The sequence below is a fragment of the Mercenaria mercenaria genome, chromosome 5 (assembly GCF_021730395.1).
Source record: "Mercenaria mercenaria strain notata chromosome 5, MADL_Memer_1, whole genome shotgun sequence".
NCBI lineage: Eukaryota > Metazoa > Mollusca > Bivalvia > Venerida > Veneridae > Mercenaria > Mercenaria mercenaria.
The window spans coordinates 1,847,049-1,868,387 of NC_069365.1; the positions used below are offsets into that span (position 1 = coordinate 1,847,049).

The window sequence follows — 21,339 nt, forward strand, 5'->3', positions numbered from 1 at the left end:
TCTCTTATAGGGCCTCCGGGCCTGCTCTTCGAGTCCGCTTCTCTAATAGGGCCTCCGGGCCTGCTCTTCGAGCCCGCTTCTCTAATAGGGCCTCCGGGCCTGCTCTTCGAGCTCGCTTCTCTAATAGGGCCTCCGGGCCTGCTCTTGGAACTCGTTTCTCTAATAGGGCCTCCGGGCCTGCTCTTAGAGCTCGCTTCTCTAATAGGGCTTACGGGCCTGCTCTTGGAGCTCGCTTCTCTAATAGGGCCTCTGGGCCTGCTCTTGGAGCTCGTTTCTCTAATAGGGCCTCCGGGCCTGCTCTTCGAGCCCGCTTCTCTGACAAGGCCTTCGGGCCTGCTCTTGGACCTCGTTTCTCTAATAGGTCATCCGGGCCTGCTCTTGGAGCTCGTTTCTCTAATAGGGCCTCCGGGCCTGCTCTTCGAGATCGCTTCTCTAATAGGGCCTCCCGGCCTGCTCTTCGAGCTCGCTTCTCTAATGGGGCCTCCGGGCCTGCTCTTAGAGCTCGCTTCTCTAATAGGGCCTCCGGGCCTGCTCTTCCAGCTAGCTTCTCTAATAGGGCCTCCGGGCCTGCTCTTCGAGCTCGCTTCTCTAATAGGGCCTCCGGGCCTGCTCTTCGAGCTCGCTTCTCTAATAGGGCCTCCGGGCCTGCTCTTCGAGCCCGGTTCTCTAATAGGGCCTCCGGGCCTGCTCTTCAAGCTCGCTTCTCTAATAGGGCCTCCGGGACTGTTCTTCGAGCTCGCTTCTCTAATAGGACCTCCGGACCTTCTCTTCAAGCTCGCTTCTCTTATAGGGCCTCCGAGCCTGCTCTTCGAGCTTGCTTCTTTAATAGGGCCTCCGGACCTGCTCTTCAAGTTCGCTTCTCTATTAGGGTCTCCGGGCCTGCTCTTCGAGCCCGCTTCTCTGACAGGGCCTCCAGGCCTGCTCTTCAAGCTCGCTTCTCTCACAGGGCCTCCGGGCCTGCTCTTCGAGCTCGCTTCTCTTATAGGGTCTCCGGGCCTGCTCTTCAAGCTCGCTTCTCTTATAGGGCCTCCGGGCCTGCTCTTCGAGCTTGCTTCTCTAATAGGGCCTCTGGGCCTGCTCATCGAGCTTGCTTCTTTAATAGGGCATCCGGGCCTGCTCTTCGAGTTCGCTTCTCTCACAGGGCCTCCGGGCCTGCTCTTCAAGTTCGCTTCTCTATTAGGGCATCCGGACCTGCTCTTCGAGCCCGCTTCTCTGACAGGGCCTCCAGGCCTGCTCTTCAAGCTCGCTTCTCTATTAGGGCCTTCGGGCCTGCTCTTCGAGCTCGCTTCTCTTATAGGGCCTCCGGGCCTGCTCTTCAAGCTCGCTTCTCTTATAGGGCCTCCGGGCCTGCTCTTCGAGCTCGCTTCTCTAATAGGGCATCTGGGCATGCTTTTCGAGCTTGCTTCTTTAATAGGGCCTCCGGGCCTGCTCTTCGAGCTCGCTTCTCTTATACGGCCTCCGGGCCTGCTCTTCAAGCTCGCTTCTCTTATAGGGCCTCCCGGCCTGCTCTTGGAGCTCGCTTCTCTAATACGGCCTCCAGGCCTTCTCCTCAAGCTCGCTTCTCTAATAGGGCCTCTGAGCCTATTCTGTGAGCTCGCTTCTCTGACAGGACCTCCGGGCCTGCTCTTCAAGCTCGCTTCTCTAATAGGGTATCCGGGCCTTCTCTTCGAGCTCGCTTCTCTGACAGAGCCCCCGGGCCTGCTCTTCGAGCTCGCTATTGATTTCTGAAAATCAAACGGGACATTTATGTAAAAAAAAAAACTATTTTCTTTTAACATCTATCCAGCAGCCATTCTAAGAAAAGCGTCCCGTGTGTGGGTGCTTCATATTTACCTGGTAAAAATAAAGTAATCTTCTGCGCCTGGGGTGGGGGTACTGTATACTCGTAAACCATAAATCATATACTAGTAATTAAAATATTCTGCTAAAGATGTCGCACAAATGAGTATGGCGGCTTTCTATAATCCGATGATACGTACGTTCAATATTTTATCGAAATAATCTTTCTTTGAAAGGACACTGAGACTAATTAATGTTATGTTCTGTTCTGTTCTTTTCTCATAAAGCATTGTACTGTGGTAATTATATCCAACAAACAGTGTAGGTGATTTTGAGAGTGTTCAACACCAATCACTATTTGAAGTAAAAATGTCAGACAAATACACCCAGCGAGTTTAAAGGAATAATTGAATTAAATGTATACTATCAGAACGATTCAAGTCTGGAATGGCCCTGATTTCATTTTAAGCATGCCATAGTGTGTCAATAAACATACCAATGATCGTATTATCACACTGGTCGTATGTTAGGCCTATTTTTATGTCTATCTCCTGATTCATGCACTAGCAGAAACACCAGAAAAACTAAGCCAAGATCATAGTAAATGCGGACCAGTGGGTTAATTACAACATGATCTGGTTAATATTGATATTAAATATTGAAATGAAATCGTGCTTTTATTGCATGTTTCCATTGCTTTAAGCAAATAGGGAGAAATGTAAGAGAGCAGACCACGGTTTTCAGAAAATTCAATTCATTAGTTGAAGTAATGATTACAAATTGCACCCCATCGCTTGTTCGTGCAGCTTCTCATAATGCTGTAAGGCTATAGTAACAAAGACTTATGAACACGTCAAACAACAAATCAACTTAGCTGCCTCACAATGTTTTATTTCAAACAGAACCACGTATTTGCCATTACATCGTGTCTTTGAGATTTATGACCCCCGTCCGTGAAGCTTTTCCTATGTTGGAATTGTCCCCCTTGGGGAACCAAAATCGCAGGAAATTTTTATTCGCCGACAGAAACGGATTGGGAACTAAGTTTACGAGTTTCTATGTGCGATTTCGCTTGATTATGACAATTGGCAAAGGAATCAATCGACAGGAACAGTTCTGGGTAGATCTGCGTTTGTATGGAAGCTCTCCAGTTTCGGAGGATTTATTGGTCCGATTTAAATGTACCCCAAGGGAAGAAAAGGTGATAAAGAAAACATAAAAACCGAAAGAATGGGAAGATACGGCCAAAATGTGTTATATATCAATTCCAAACATTATTCGTATAGTCAGTATGTTTGGTGAAATGTTATATTAGCCTGGCATGATAATTTATAAGCTCCCGGGCAGCAATAAAGGGACACATTTTCGGTTAATGCACTGGATCGCACCCAAAAAACACAGACTGTTAAACTCCATCACGCAGGATCACGATATGGCTATATCATATTGTTACTGCTAGACATTTTAAAAGGCAAAAGGTAGAGAGAATAATGAACCCCAGACACGTAGGATCACACTTGCCACAACTTTGTCATATTTATAATATATATATCTTGCTTGTAACTATTTTAATAACTATAAAATAACACCGGAGTTGCTTTTGTATACACAGTAATTGGACAACATTATTTTCAGGCTAAACTTAAAAAATAATAGAAATGTCACTGTAAACGTTCCGTTCTATTTTATACCAGCGAAGTATAATACTGTGAAATCATCTATTTTCAAATTATAATAAAATCACATTAAGTTTATAATCATACAACGAGTAAGTAAGCCAAGTATACCCCTTTATTGCATTCTGTCAGAATTATGACCGCTTTTCTACTCAGAAAATTTTAGTTTTTTTTTTTAGTTTTAGTTTCATATGAAAGCTTTTAATGACAACAACATAACATTTAAAAACAAGAATTACATGTGTATATGAGTATAAACTATGAACTATTTGTCAGATAATAAGTGTTGAAGCATCTGTAAATATTATTTTGTTATAGCAGTCGTCAAGGAGGGCAATGTTAAAAAGTGTTTTGTTTGTATTATTTGTGTAACTGAAGTACTTCACAGCAATTTAAGATCAATAGATATATGACCTAGCTACTTCCCGTTGTGGAAGTTATGTTTCCTATTCGGGAATTATTGAAATTAAGAAATTACGACGTTAAATAAAGCTCTTATTAGGATACTAAAAAATTGAACGGTAAAAAAATATGATATACATGGGTTTGTCACGTGTACAATGGTGCACTATATTTAATGATACCATGCATATTGTTATGCACCGGACCTTTTGAATGAAACAAGTAAAAAAAAGGACGATTTTCCTGAACGGGAAACAACTACTATATTTAGTACAGCAAGAGGTTGACTTCCCGAACGGGAAGTTTCCCCTACTGATGATCGCTGGGATTATATTTCGTGGACTGATGCGGTCGTTATCTTTTAAAATAGATCAATGAAATCAAATGAGCAATAAAAACAAATTTTTATGCAAGATTATTATAAATGATCTTCAGAAAAATGCCAAATATTGGCAAAATAACTTTTACACTGGTCAAGCAAAAGTAGATGTAGGAGTTGAAGGAAATTTGCTCTTCATTTATGTCAATTAATTTCTGAGAAAATATTGAAGGATACTGACTGAAAGTTGTCCGGCTACTTGTTCCTAACTGATATAAGTAATAGAAATTTAAAGATGTTTTTCATTGGATTGATAGGGTTGATCAGTGAAACTACCCCATTGTCGGATTGGCAATAAAAAGTGTAGACATCACACCAAAATGGGTCGGACCTCCTATTCTAAGTGTGGAGAAATGAGCGTAATGATCATATTGCCTTCCGTTTTTTTCTTTCTTTCTTTCTTTCTTCTTCTTTTTTTTGACCAACTGGAAGGTTAGATCGGTTAGTAGACAACAAAAGAACTACTACCAGTTACAAAATAACGATTGTAACATGGCAGTTTGCCGGTCAGTTAAACAAAGAAGGAAGTCAGACGTTGTATATTCTGCAGTAAACAACGGTTGACGATAATCGATCATTTACGTTAATTTGGTTGTATACTGTAAATGAATGAGACTGAAATAAACAACAACAAAAAACCAGTCAATGCCTTGATCATTTTAGGATAAAGTTTAAATAGAACTAGATTGATTACAAAATGGTTTATATTCAAACGCCTATCCGTCTGAAATAGAAATGGTTTATTTCAATACGCAACTTGTTGCACTTAAAGTTTGCAATGCTTTTGCTTGTTTTCCGATAAAAGTTTAATGTGTAATATCATAAAGTAAAACTAACTATAACTTGAATAATTCCCTTTTTCTTTGTGACAAGCGGCACCTGGATTAGTTCCACATTTCGGAATGCATAATACTTTGTTAAAACAAAATGCCAGACATTCTGAGACGTTACAGCTGCACTGTATATAAATGTTAAGCCATGCTGACTGAATGTGATTGAACGTACTGAATAATTTATAATTGTGAAAAAATATATGTCTGCGTTAGTCTTTTGGTGCCGGTTGACAAGGTTCAATAAAGCACGATTTTATGTTTATTCTTAAACCATTATGGTGGCTTATTTAGGACATTTCGATCTGTCGCACTGGTGTACACGCGGCTTATATGGTAAATTTCATTTTGTTGTCCCGGCGCGCACGCAAATGCAAGATAACGAAACTTTGACATTAATTTATGTTGTGTTGTCTCGGCGCGCCAGCCCGACAGAACGAAACTGCAAATGCGTCAAAACGAAACATTTAACGTGACATAACATATTATTCTATTCCATGTTGTCGCGTGCGTTATTGGAGAGTTTGGGTGCCTGTCCAAACGAAGTAAATTGTTAGGGCACGTGCGCCATAACAACACACTGAAATTTCGTTCTTAAAATTTTCGGCCTGCATACTCCAAGAGTTCCAACGATTTTTTTAAAGATAGAGAGATCATCGTATTTTCGAGACTCCTTCTGCAGGACAACATTTAACAAACATATTGGTAACTTGTCATTCGGCATTGGTAACTTGTCATTCGGCATTGGTAACTTGTCATTCGGCAGTGGCAACATTTCATTCGGCATTGGTAACTTATCATTCGGCAGTGTTAACTTGTCATTCGGCAGTGATAACTTTTCATTCGGCATTGGAAACTTGTCATTCGGCATTGGTAACTTGTCATTCAGCATTGGTAACTTGTCATTCAGCATTGGTAACTTGTCATTCGGCATTGGTAACTTTCATTCGGCATTGGTAAGTTGTCATTCAGCATTAATAACTTGTCATTCGGCAGTAGCAAGTTGTCATTCGGCATTGGTAACTTGTCATTCGGCAGTGATAAATTGTCATTCGGCAGTGGTAACTTGTCACTCGACAGTGGTAAATTGTCTTTCGGCCTTGGTAACTTGTCATTCGGCATTGGTAACTTGTCATTTGTCAGAAGGATTTGTACTTCTGATATATTGAAAACATTATACATAAGCACAGATAGTGCTTGACTCCCTTTTCATGCTACCATTGCTATAATTATATTTGAATTGCTGTAAATAATAGGATTTGGGTCATTTATGGACGATTTGGGTTAATTACAGTGATAGCTGGATCCCAGCTTCACACATTATGTTGTATACAATAGTTAAAGGGAACCAACTATTTGTTAAAGCAAGTACCCGTTGTGAAATACTATGTACAGATTTGGACCAATCAGAAACAAGTTCTATAAATAGCACCAATCAAAGCTAACATCTGCTAAGGTATAAATGGGTAGATAGATGCCAGGGAGATCATTCTGTATCCAACGATAGAAGAAGACACATCGAGGATTCAACTAATGATTTATCCCAGTACCTTGATAAGGAAGTTATTACAACTACACTGTCAGGGCGGATAAATTATTAAAAAGAAGACGTTTGAAGTTCATAGACTAAAGAAGTGTTGCAGGATTTCACCATGGTTTAGAGCTATAGGGCCAGCGCATAGGAGTAGTTGAATGCTGAGACGACAGCAAATATAGGCTGAGCATCGGAAAGCTGAGACAGAGACCCAGAGTTTTGTAATCTACTGAGATAGTAGGAGAGTTCCAGCTTATAGACGGGGTTCAGCGTTGTTGCCGAAGTACAGCCAAGGCATCGGGATTATATCTATATGATAGTTAAATGCCACATGTGAAAGCATTTTAGCGCTGAACATCCAGGAGTCAGGGCAAACATATAGAGTTGCGGCTTTGATTAAGAGGACATAAGCTGAGCATCTAGCGATAGGACTAGTACGTTGTTGTTCAAAGACATTGTCTGACGGGAACTGCGACAAAAAGACCAGTCAAGTATAGTATCTCTAGCCTGTAGGAGATGGAGGGGATTTTGAGTTGAAGGTTGATTGGAATCATTTACGAATCATGGTACACGAATCATCTAGGCAATGTAGCTAGAGGAAAATTTATACATGAGATATTTGGTCTCACCAGCTATACGTTTTAACAAATGACATTCTGTATCGTTTGTCAGCTAGTCTAAGACATAGTCACTTTGGCGATTGGACCCATTTCATTTTTCAAGATACTAAAGGCGTAGGCACTTCCCTGAGTCATATAACTCGTATCCTGACATCATTCGGCATTGGTAACTTGTCATTCGGCAGTGATAACTTTCATTCGGCATTGGTAACTTGTCATTCGGCATTGGTAACCTGTCATTCGGCAGTGATGACTTTTCATTCGGCAGTGGTAACTTGTCATTCGGCATTGGTAACTTGTCATTCGGCATTGGTAACTTTTCATTCGGAATTAGTAACTTGCCATTCGGCATTGGTAACTTGTCATCCGGTAGAGGTAACTTGCAATTCGGTAGTGATAACTTTTCATTCGGCATTGGTTACTTGTCATTCGGCATTGGTAACTTGTCATTAGGCAGTGGTAACGTCATTCGGCATTGGTAACTTTTCATTCGGAATTGGTAACTTGTCATTCGGCAGTGGTTACTTGTCATTCGGCAGTGGTAACTTGCCATTCGGCAGTAGTAACTCTTCATTCGGCATTGGTTACTGGTCATTCGGCATTGGTAACTTGCCATTCGGCCATGGTAAATTGTCATTCGGCATTGGTAACTTGCCATTCGGCAATGGTAACTTGTCCTTCGGCAGTGGTAACTTTTCATTCGGCAGTGGTAACTTTTCATTCGGCATTGGTTACTTGTCATTCGGCATTGGTAACTTGCCATTCGGTCATGGTAACTTGTCATTCGGCATTGGTAACTTGCCATTCGGCAGTGGTAACTTTTCATTCGGCATTGGTAACCTGTCATTCGGCAGTGGTAACTTTTCATTCGGTAGTGGTTACTTGTCATTCAGTGACGGAAATTTGTCATTCGCAGTGCAATATTGTCATTCGACAGTGGTTACTTTTCATTCGGCATTGGTAACTTGTCACTCGGCAGTGGTAACTTGTCATTCGGCATTGGTAGCTTTTCGTTCGGCAGTGGTAAATTTTCATTCGGCAGTGTTAACTTGTCATTCGGCAATGGTAGCTTGTCATTCGGCATTGGTAACTTGTCATTCGGCAGTGGTAACTTTTCATTCGGCAGCGGTAACTTGTCATTCGGCATTGGTAACTTTTCATTCGGCAGTGGTAACTTGTCATTCGGCAGGGGTAACTTTTCATTCGGCATTGGTAACTTGTCATTCGGCAGTGGTAAGTTTTTTTTCGGCAGTGGTAACTTGTCATTCAGTGACGGAAATTTGTCATTCGCTGTGCTATCTTGTAATTCGGCAGTGGTTACCTGTCATTCTGCAGTTATTCTAAATTTACTAAGGTAGCTCACTCGTTACTTGCTTAACGTTAAGATACCGCGTAACGTGTAACTTTAGAAAACAACTCAGTAATGCTGCTTATTCTATTTTCACCATAAGACGTTTAATAGGCATGTATGCGTTGAAAACTTACTCGTTACCTATTTAAGTACCATGTTTCTACTTTGTAGAGGACAGAAAAATATTTACACTAATGTTCAGCATATAGCGAAAACTCAGTAACCTGGTATTATTGACAAACAATATCTGCCAATATCGTAATAATGGAAGAAAGCTATCTTGCCTTATGTAGAATGCTTACAAAAAGGCAAAACGATTATATCATAGACGTGCAATCACGCACTGTTCTTGGAATTAACATGTCAGGATAAAATCTAGTTATTGTCTTTTGTCTATGCAAAACAGAATCCTGTTACCGTAAACGTTACAGAACTTCAATAAAACAGAATATAGTCATAAAGTGTTAAGCATATGAAAATTTCAACATGTGATTTTGTTTGTGTAGAACAATTTTGGTTTACAATAATTTTAAACACACGAAAAGCTCTTGAATCAACAATAAAGTTTTATATACAATAAAGTCTATATAACAGAAATATATCGTTGAAATTAGAAATATACGTGCAAAAAGTGGGAACTGTGTTAAGGTTTCGATGGAGGCCTTGAGAAACAAAAATCAAACAACACCAAATCATAGAAAGAAAGAGTTGTTTGACATGAAAATTGACAACATGTAAAACATGTATATTACTTTACGAAACAAGTGTCAGTATACTGATATAAACATTGAATTCCGGAAAAGGGCTGCCTAAAGGGGCTCCACTTCCGGACAGTTAAACGCCTTTAAAAACTCACCATTTTCAAAGAACTGTTACACATGTTTGTTTTGATGCATTTGCAATAGCGTGCGAGTGGTGAAATTTCACGTAACAAGGTGGAACATAGTTTTCAGCAATTGTTTATCTTTTTTTCTTTACAAATGGCATTCATTTTCAAAGGGAGACAACATTTTCTCAAAGATTACTTAAAATAATCGGAAAAAGTTGTTTCCCTTTGAAAATGAATGCCATTTGTACTTAAAATAATCGGGAACAGTTGTCTCCCTTTGAAAATGAATGCCATTTGTAAAGAAATAAAGATAAACAATTGCTGAAAACTGTGTTCCACCTTGTTATGCGAAATTTCACCACTCGCACGCTATTGCAAATGCATCAAAACGAACATGTGTAACTGTTCTTTGAAAATGGTGAGTTTTTAAAGGTGTTTAACTGTCCGGATGTGGAGCCCCTTTAGGCAGCCCTTTTCCGGAATTCAATGTTTATATCAGTATACTGACACTTGTTTCGTAAACTAATATACATGTTTTATATGCTGTTCAATTTTCATGTCAAACAACTCTTTCTTTCTATGATTTGGTGTTGTTTGATTTTTGTTTCTCAAGGCCTCCATCGAAACCTTAATCTGAGAACAATAGTAGAACATTAGTTTGGCGATATACGATGTATTGCGTGTAGATTCGTCGTAAAATCAAACATTAGTTAGCAATTTTCTTTGAACATTACACATTTGAACACAGATATTTGGGTTCATGACTCTCCTCTCCTCTGCCCCTGTCAAATGTTTGCCAATATTTTTAGCATAATAAGATGTACTGATCATAGGTAAAAATCATAAGACTGGTTTTGTTACAATTTAGGTATATTTTAATGTTTTCAAAATACACTTTTTTACCTGTTTTATGATTGTCACCTGTCCTCAGTACGTGTTATAGTGCTAAAAATATTGTCTAACAGTTAGCAAGGGTAGAGGAGGGGATCCTGACCCCAAGTTTCTATGCATGTGGCTATTGTTCACAGCGACATGCACGCTACTCAGTGATGAATACTTACAATGTGAACACTATCAACTAAGCAATGATCAACAAACATTCACAGTGCCTTGAACATTTGCAGCTGAGCAATGTTCAACAAGCATTCACAGTGCCTTGAGCACTCGCAGCTGAGCAATGTTCAACAAGCATTCACAGTGCCTTGAACACTCGCAGCTTAGCAATGTTCAACAAGCACTCACAGTGCCTTGAACACTCGCAGCTGAACAATGTTCAACAAGCAACCACAGCGCCTTGAACACTCGCAGCTGAGCAATGTTCAACAAGCAGCTGCAATGTTCAACAAGCATTCACAGTGCCTTGAGCACCCGCAGCTGAGCAATGTTCAACAAGCAGCTGCAATGTTCAACAAGCATTCACAGTGCCTTGAACACTCGCAGCTGAGCAATGTTCAACAAGCATTCACAGTGCCTTGAGTACCCGCAGCTGAGCAATGTTCAACAAGCAGCTGCAATGTTCAACAACCACTCACAGTGCCTTGAACACTCGCAGCTGAACAATGTTCAACAAGCACCCACAGTGCCTTGAACACTCGCAGCTGAGCAATGTTCAACAAGTATTCACAGTGCCTTGAACACTTGTTTGATAAGAATGGAACACTATCAGATGAGCAGTGTTCATTAAGTAGTATTCGTGGTACCACGAGCACTGTATCACGAGCAATGTTGTGAGCACTACCACGTCACGAACGATGTTGTGAACACTACCACGTCACGAACGATGTTGTGAACACTACCACGTCACGAACGATGTTGTGAACACTATTTCACGAGCAATGTAATGAACACTACCACGTCACGAACGATGTTGTGGACACTACCACGTCACGAACGATGTTGTGAACATTACCACGTCACGAATGATGTTGTGAACACTACCACTTCACGAGCAGTGTAATGAACTCACGAACGATGTGGCGAACACTACCACGTCAAAATCGATGTTCCGATCACTACCACGTCACGAACGATGTTGTGAACACTACCAGGTCACGAACGATGTTGTGAACACTACTTCACCAGCAGTGTAATGAACTCACGAACGATATTGTGAACACTACTTCACGAGCAATGTAATGAACACTACCACGTCACGAACGATGTTGTGAACACTACCACGTCACAAACGATGTTGTGAACACTACTTCACGAGAAATGTAATGAACACTACCACGTCACGAACGATGTTGTAAACACTACCACATCACGGAAGATGTTGTGAACACTACCACGTCACGAACGATGCTGTGAATACTACTTCACGAGCAATATAATGAACTCACGAACGATGTTGTGAACACTACTTCACGAGAAATGTAATGAACTCACGAACGATGTTGTGAACACTACTTCACGAGAAATGTAATGAACACTACCACGTCACGAACGATGTTGTGGACACTACCACGACACGAACGATGTTGTGAACACTACCACGTCACGAACGATGTTGTGAACACTACCACGTCACGAACGATGTTATGAACACTACTTCACGAGCAGTGTAATGAACTCACGAACGATGTTGTGAACACTACTTCACGAGCAATGTAATGAACACTGCCACGTCAGGAATGATGTGTGAACACTACCACGTCACGAACGATGTTGTGAACACTACTTCACGAGCAATGTTATGAACACTACCACGTCACGAACGATGTTGTAAACACTACCACGACACGAACGATGTTGTGATCACTACCACGTTACGAACGATGTTATGAACACTACTTCAAGGGCAGTGTAATGAATTCACGAACGATGTTGTGAACACTACTTCACGAGCAATATAATTAACACTACCATGTCACGAACGATGTTGTGAACACTACTTCACGGGCAATGTAATGAACACTACCACGTCACGAACGATGTTGTGAACACTACTTGACGAGCAAAGTAATGAACACTACCACATCACGGACGATGTTGTGAACACTACCACGTCACGAACGATGTTGTGAACACTGCTTCACGAGCAATGTAATGAACACTACCACCTCACGAACGATGTTGTGAACACTACCACGTCACGAACGATGTTGTGAACACTGCTTCACGAGCAATGTAATGAACACTACCACCTCACGAACGATGTTGTGAACACTACTTCATGAGCAGTGTAATGAACTCACGAACGATGTTGTGAACACTACCACGTCACAAACGATATTGTGAACACTACCACGTCACGAACGATGTTGTGAGCACTACCACGTCACGAACGATGTTGTGAACACTTCTTCACGAGCAATGTAATGAACACTACCACGTTACGGGCAATGTTGTGAATGCTATTCAGTGATCAATGGTCCAAGAGTAGTTCTTAGAATTATGAAGTTTTTACACTACACATTTTTGAATGGTCTGTGAAAATTCTCTGCCCAGCACACTACCCACACTGCTAACAATGCATTTCTCACCACTGGGAAGTCCCCTTCTCTAACGAAAAGAGGTGATATTTTTGCCGACCTACCACATACCTTCAAGGATTGGTTAACAGTGAGTCTGGGAATACTTTGTTAGTATCTTTCTTACTTTAAGCAGGAAAGTGCGTCAATTTGTTTTCAGTTTTTGACATAAAACAAAAGTGTATACAGTGAAATAATTTATGTTACTGGAGGGCTTACTGTCAGAATAATTTGTATTCTCGGTATTAATAGACTCTTGATCTTCTGTCATAGTCGGTACATTTGGAGGAAACATTGAGTTTGCTTTTACCCTCACGGCAACAGAAACTTGATGTCTGGGCATATTCAGAAGTCTGTCTGTGATATCCATCTCAGACAGTGTCTGTTGTGATCACCACACAGTCCTGTAGCTTATTATTGCAGCTATCCAACGATTCTGAGTGATAGATCCGTCATTAGGCATATTGGTATTCAAATGCTGTGCACGATAGGATATATAAGCTATGTTGTATACAGGCTCAACATTATTGGCGAAATGTCGCCTCCGTGGCCGAGTGGTTAAGGTCGCTGACTTCAAATCACTTGCCCCTCATCGATGTGGGTTCGAGCCTCACTCGGGGGGTTGATTTCTTCATGTGAGGAAGCCATCCAGCTGGCTTACGGAAGGTCGGTGGTTCTACCCAGGTGCCCGCTTGTGATGAAATAATGCACGGAGGGGCACCACGGGTCTTTCTCCACCATTAAAGCTGGAAAGTCGCCATATGACCTATCATGTGTCGGTGCGACGTTAAATCAAAAAAAAAAAAAAAAAAAAAGGAAAGAAAGGTCGTGGACATACCTTCTTAGTAGTTGAATGCTACAAGAGGTAGCATATATGAACTCAGCATCAATGAGTAAGGGTAAATAATTATATAAATTGCAGCTTTAATTAAGAAGAATTAGCCTCAATATCCAATCCAATCCAGCCTACAGGAGGTCAAGCTGAACATTATTTATTACTTGTTAATGATTTAATAATTTAAATACTTGAGTGTTTTGCCTGAGCCCTAAAATGATTAAGGTCACAATATCAATCAATTGAAAGTCATTGGTATACCAACCCTGATAGTCTTCAACTCCAACTCAATAATCTATTTGAATATTCACGCAAATGGGGGTTGACAATAAATGTAAATAAAACTGAAATTTGTATATTTGAAAAGAGAAGATCTAGAAATAATTATACATGGTTTAAAAAATGGAGAACATAATAGTTGACTCTTTTTGCTATTTTTGTGTGAAATCTACTTACACATGTACTATGTTAAATACTGTGAAAACTCTAAATGACCAGACTCTCAAAGCTTGTAATAACCAGCTGTCTGTATTTAATCGAATAAAGATGGACATTAAAATAAAATTGTCTTTGTTCGATTCTCTTGTAACTCCAATAATTCTACATGGGTCAGAAGTACGGGGGTTCATCTCACGTTCTGTAAAGGAATAAGGTCAGTAATTCGGTCGAAAATGTGCTTCCGTGGTGTAGTCGAAAGAAGTCCATAATAAATAGATCCTAATTTTCCCATTTTTCGCGCAAATTCGTGTAGAACGAGTGCTTTAATCACCATTTTTCACTACTAGAATACATTCTGCATGAAATGAGACGGTTTTCATGTTCATACACCCCACCTGGCATGTTTTGCAGAACGAAACCGAAAGTAGGTGTTTATTGCGCGGACGAGAGCAAATATGCGCCATTTTTAGGGTAGCAGACCACAACTGACTAGCATTTCACTAGGAACTACATAACCCCCTATTTTCTTTTCATTTTTTCGTTAGTTTGTGATAGAACTTTCATGAAAAATAGGTGTAGGAAAATGTGATGTTCTCTAAAGATACGTAAAGGCGATCTGAAATTGTCGTTTTTTATATGAAACAAAGAAGGATTTGAATTACTGACCTTTAACCTATAAGAGCTGATATAAGACTTTTCTCGAAACACATCGCAATTAGACTTAGTAGTCATAGATCGGTTGTGTATGATATAAAAGGGTGTTTTCAATGCAAAATAATAGTGAAATTTGAAAATTTTTGAATTTTGACCATATTTTGAGTAGATGCGCCTATTTCAGCAGCGATTTCGGGGATTAAAAGCCAATATTTTGTCTCCAGAATGTCAGAAAAGGCACAAAATGCATCCTTCTGGGTCTTATTCATGACGGAATGAATGTTATTTCAGAATCCCGGTGAAAAATAATGCAAACACGTGAAACTTTTACCAAAATATACAATAAAAGGACCATAGGGCCAAAATTTAGCCCAGTAAATGGGTAGGGGGTGGCTTCTATTAAATGTCTATATTTCTCTAAATTCTCGAAATTTCACAATGAAACTTGGCAATATGTTTGGTATTACATCTTTCTTGAAAATAGAAATGAAAATGGTGTGAAATTTTATAAGAAACATTTCTTATAAAATTATTCTAGGGTTTCGTCATCAGACTTCCAATGCTGCTGTTCTTGGCGAACTTGGCGTTTCCCTCTTTCTGTTATTTGTAAAGAGCGAGCTCTAAAATATTGGTTAAATATAATGAAAACTCCTAAAACCCCCAGTCACTTGTATGTAAATATTTTATAGAGCAGTGTGATTTGTTGAATAACAAATATTGAATCTACTTGGGCGTCAGCTGTTAAAAGACAACTGGATGTTCTAGGATATGGTTATTTGTGGAATAATCTAATGATAGTAATGATATGCCAATGTTAAAACAAAGATTACGTGATCAGTATGTACAAGACTGGAATGATGTGATAAAAAATTAATCCAAATTGTTTTATTATAGAAAGTTTAAGACGGTGTACAAATATGAACAGTATTTAGATGTAGTAGGTAATGATCTACAGAGAAAAGAAATGTCTCGTTTTAGGCTTTGTTCACATTATCTTGAAATCGAAGAGTTTCTGGAGTTGATAGAAACTTACGTGTTTGTAAACTTTGTACACAAAATGTAGAATCAGAATTTCATTTTCTTTAAACTTTCGTCAAAAGTATGGTATTGATCATTCATTTGCATGTTATACAGTGTGTAAATAAATTTACTAAGATATTATCTTCAAGCAATAATAAAATTATTAGAAATAAAGCCAAATATGCATATTACGTTATGCAATTCAGAAAGGAATAACTTACAAATATTGCTGTTTCGTAATAACATAGATATATTAAGAACTGATATTAGTTTTAAATGTATATTTTGTGATATTTTGGCCATCTTTTTTATATTTGTAAATGGCAAAAGGTATATTGTATTTGCCGACATGCCAATAAATCTGAAACTGAAACTTGTATACGAATCATTAAGGGTAGGTAACAGGTAGTTTACAGTCATATGATAGTTTGTCAGGAAGTCTAAGACATAGTCACCTTAGAGATTGGAACCATGTCATTATTCAGGCTATATTAATAAAATTTAATACCAAAAAAGTTCAACTTCTCATACATTTTCTGTTCAAAAGTTGAAACCTACGAATTCATACCCTGGCGAAATAGTCGTTTTGACCAAAACCACGATTTTTAGCCCAAAGAATCTATCTAAGATTTATTTTTATTTAAATGCACGAAACAATACCATCCTTCCGAGTGAAAAACTGAATAACAGTTCGATATATTTAAAATATATGTAAATCTTTGCACATCCACAACTGTCTTGCTTATAATGAGATACTTCTACCACTGTGCATTGAAAGTGATAATTCGGGATTCATAATGAACAGGCAATAAACTATGTTTCAGCAATATTGATCTTTCATCTCGACAAATTAGGTTAAAGAAAAAATGAGAAATTGATATTTTTCATCAATTTAAAAAGCTTAATGTTTGCATGGGCATTTCTTTACAAGATCTGACAGAACTTACAACCTGTTGCAATTAGCTTACACGAAAATCTCATTACAAGTCGAACTTAAAAATGAAAAGTATAATTAAGAGTAATAGAAGTATTGATTTTAAAAATTCAAAAACTAAAGACTTTTGACGGGGTTACAGATTTATTCCAAATGATGTAGCCCTCCACCCCACCACCCCCACCCCCATACGCACACCCATACAGTTCCCCCTGATAAATTAAACAAAGACAGACACAATCCCTCCTTTGATTTTGTATCCAGTTATACCCAAATAGGGATCAATTGATTCTGTGTTCAAATTGATAATTATCGTCTTAAAATTGTTATTTTTCATTCCTATTGATTCTTTAAATCTTAAAGGTTTTATTTAACAATATCAAATTAAAGTGGTGGGGATGGTGACCGCAGCGGTTAGATTTAACAGGGAGGGGACAGGTAGCGGGGAGAGGGGTTCTACACCCCACTCTTTATCTGATGTTATGCCAGGATTTATTTTGTTTAGTATCATAATTATTCTGTTAATTGAAGGTTAATGATTTCTGCGCATGGTACATTTTCGATTATATTAAGAATATGAAAATGATCCAGAATATAAACATTAGAGATATATTAGGTATTTTCCTTAAGTAAATAAATTCCAGTTATAATCTAAGTCCTTGATTTGATCCAGATCTTACTAATTTAGATTTTTATTTCTGTATGAACATCGTTTGAAAAGAAAACTTCCATCGATTTGAAGTCCTTAACCTATGGCATTGATGACCGAAGGGCATTAGTAAGTAAGTCACATCAAAGATATCTTATATGCTTCAGTAACTTTTATGATCCGGTCTAATAAGGTGACATTCTCGAAATTACAAACAAGTTCAATGTTATGGTCTTGATCACACCAAGGTGACCTATGTTTTGTCATCTCAAGTGCATAATACAAAGGTAACAAATTCCCGTATATAACTTAAAACAGCAACTTAAGTGGCAAAGAGCCGCGCCCCATAAGAATCGGAGACAGAAATGTACAGCAGCTATTTGAATAGCCTGGGAAGCCGTTGATAATAATTGTGCTTTGACAGAAGAAATCATACCTAATATTTGTGCATTAAAGATATCACTTAATTTGCGCTAATTAGTGTTAATTGGCATTCATCGAGTTTCTGATATTATTGTCAATTTGCAGGTAGAAAAAAATGTTAGAAATTGTCAGACTGGATTCCCAGGCTACTATCTGAAGAAAAAAACTCTTTACAGATAAAATGAAAGAAAGACTGACATTTTCAAAATTAAAGTAAGGAACAAGTTTTATGACTGGATCTAGGCTTGGGAATGCCTTGTTCTTTTCTGACGAAAATAGGAATAAAGCCGGCTTCTCGGGCATTATTAAGAACATATCTATCATTCATCAAGGCATTCTGTACAACAAATGTGTGATCAAAATCTTCTTTATTGTGGCAAAACAATTCGTAATATAATGACGATTTTATGTAGGTTCGCTTACTGTTAAGCAGTGTTTCTGTCACACGTAAAGAGCGCATGCGCATTAAAATAAAAGCATCCGGTAAAACATCAGGACAACCATTTGCGTTGTAAATCCGTCTACAGTTGAAATGATTTCCAATGAAACTTTAAACATATGATCATGATGACAAAAAGATGTGCATACATTTCTTTTCTGGGATAAACAGAGGTGCGGTCCACCGGGAGATTTCTTTACATATTTAATTTATTGTAAATGGCAAAGTCGTTTGGGTTAGGCCTACCCCGCTCCCATCTCTGATCGCTCTCCATATTAAAAACATGGTTACATTATTTGATTTCGTCGTCATTTATTTTACATCCTCTGACTTAGTTTTGCTAGGGTGGGCAGAGATGAAGGCACCCAGTTCGTTTTAAAAGGTTTTGAATATGTAAATCACAATCAAGTGTACGTGTCACACGGTGTGACATATTTTTATCCGGAACACCTATACTCTCATCCCCAAGTTTGTATCGCAAACTTCGTCTTCAGATTTGCATAATTATATTCTATTTATTCTTCGTAGACATGACAATTATGAAATGTAAATGTGAGAGACATATTCTATTGGGATGAAAAAGGTTGACGGGGGCGGGGAGGGGGTGGGGGTGTGGAGGAGGAGAGTTTTCCAGACTGAATGTCTTGTTTCCCCTGACAAAGCGGCATTCAGGGGATTATCAATCACATTTGCGACATTATTATGTTTACTTGAAAGAAGAACAGAACAAAACATAACTCTGTTCTTTTTAGTTTCAGTGTTTTTTCATAACGAAAGCTTGCCTTTTGCAATCTATTTAATACATATATTCGAAAATAGTGTCAATATTTTTAAACCTAATATAACCAGCTACTGTACATGCAATTCTTATGTAAAGTACAATGTGTTGTTTGTATCTTTTATGATGAAAGTTTATGTAATGGTTCCTAGATGAGACTGAAGCCAAAAAAAAAATCCTGTGAATAAGTGTTTTATATTTTAAAGTCCTTGTACCGGTCATAATTATAATTTTGATAAAAGTTATTCTAAATGAAAAATGTGTATGCACTTATTCTGTCCTCCACTCATTGAAAAGTTGAATTTCAGTTGTACTTTTTACTTTTTCGCCATGCTGATGAAAAAAGATTGTTATATATTGATACAGTAATGATTTTCAAATTATTTTACATCAGGTTTGTTCATACAAAATGTCTTGTTTAAGAATGGGGATTTTGGAAAGTTACTAAATTAATAAAATTTTATTCAGCATTGTTCCATTAACCTTCACCCTGCAAAATTGCTAAAATGGACTGGTCCATCATTCAGTTTGGACAATACCATTTATTATTCGAATGTTCACTGAAAATTTACTGACTGAATAGCGAACAGTGCAGAGCATGATCAGACTGGACGGATATGCAGACTGATCTTGGTCTGCACTGGTCGCAAAGGCAGAATCACTTGCCGCCAGCAGGCTAAAGGTTAATTTTGAAAAGGCATTTCGAGAAACTAGTAACTGCATTTTTGCAAGAAAATGATTTTTTCCTGATTTGGAATGTATGTATTTTGCGCGTCTTTAGTTAAAATACCGACTGCAACACTCATTTCAATATATTTATTTAGAAAACTCCACATCTTATAGTTTGCATTTATATTCCAGGACAAAATCTATCAGTTTAATTATTGTTTCTATATCCAGAACTTTTCTTACTGGAGTTTCGGTGCCCCAAATTGTGTGTATAGTACATGGACAGCTTTAACCTGGTGTTTCTGAGGTTTGGATAGTGTGGCATAAACTCTACACCAGGGTACCAAAAGACTTCCTGCCTGAACTTTGTTGTGTTTGTTTAAAAGAGATCAGTATCTTTTTTATTGAATATGGCGAGTACGTTTGACAAGAGACAGAAATACTCGAGAGAATTTGTTGTTAACAAGACGTTCGCAAAGAAAGAGTTTATACCGAATATTCTCGGGCTGATAAATTTTGCATTCCTTTTCACAATTTGGATCTATATCGTATGAAATATTCTATTTGATATTATGCGTTTTTAAAGACATTGTTCAAAAATTAGAACTTGCAAGTTTGTTATCCGAATCACTCCAGGAAATTTCTAAACTGATTCTCAACTGGCATATAATACCGTTTAATACTTCAGCTTCATCGAAAATTCTCATATCTGAAATCTTCTATTTAATTACGGCAAGATCATAAAACTATGATGAGCAGTTTTGACAGTTAATTACAACCGCAACATAAACTACGCAGCATGGATAATGTTGCGTTTGTGTCTATTATTCTGAAAGCGCCAATGTAATAATATTCATATTTCTGCCACCTTGCTTCCTGGTATGATCGTGACATTCGAGTACGACATACAGATTTAACGGGTCATTTGAGAGTCAAAAGCCGTGGAACTATAATTACACTAAATTGGCAATTTTCTAAAACGAAGTACAATCGTATTCTATCGGGATTCGAAAAGCGGCGAAATCTCTCCCGCGCGCTAAAGTCTCGCGTATTGTTTCTCGTACGCGTTAACTTAAAGATCGTAAGCGTGCAAACGGGAAATGAATTTTAAAATGCTTAATTATTTGAAACAATCTTTAACACTTCGAGCTATCAAATGATAGGCTGTTGTGGTTCTTAAATCACCCTGATTTACAGAATATGAGGAAATCTGTCATGTATGAATCTTAAAGTTCACGCGACGTACCATGGAGAAGTGGATTTTGCGTGATGGTAAAACATTTCATAAAATGTTTCACACCGCGCAATAATATCTGGGAGTAACACATTTTTTACAACATTAGCTGATAGTTCTAGTAATTCATAAAATATTTTCGACTTAATACCTCCAGTTGTATGATATTCGCCAACTTGGGGAGGTAGAATTCTGCATGTGGGGAAGCCGAGTAAAGGAGGGTCGGTGGTGCCCGCCCGTGCCTGAAGGGCACCTAACAAGAATCTTTCACTGATCTTAGGTGCAGATGAGAATACATTTGTATCTGGTTTGTGGGAAACTGTTTAGTCGGTGAGAAGGTTCTAGTTCTTGCATACCGTGTTATACAAATAATAAATGAAATAAAGAATAAAT

At 38.5% G+C, this 21,339-nt stretch overlaps 1 protein-coding gene across 1 annotated transcript in view; it reads right to left on the reverse strand.

Moving 5' to 3' along the window:
• Positions 1–208: 208 nt before the first annotated feature.
• Positions 209–21,339, reverse strand: part of LOC128557002 (translation initiation factor IF-2-like) — a 46,292-nt gene continuing 25,161 nt past the window's right edge. The window contains exons 3-4 of the mRNA XM_053543368.1: positions 716–1,714; positions 209–684 (exon numbers count right to left, since the gene is read on the reverse strand). Coding sequence (XP_053399343.1) covers positions 209–684; positions 716–1,714 — 1,475 coding nt within the window. The remainder of the gene's footprint in view (positions 685–715; positions 1,715–21,339) is intronic.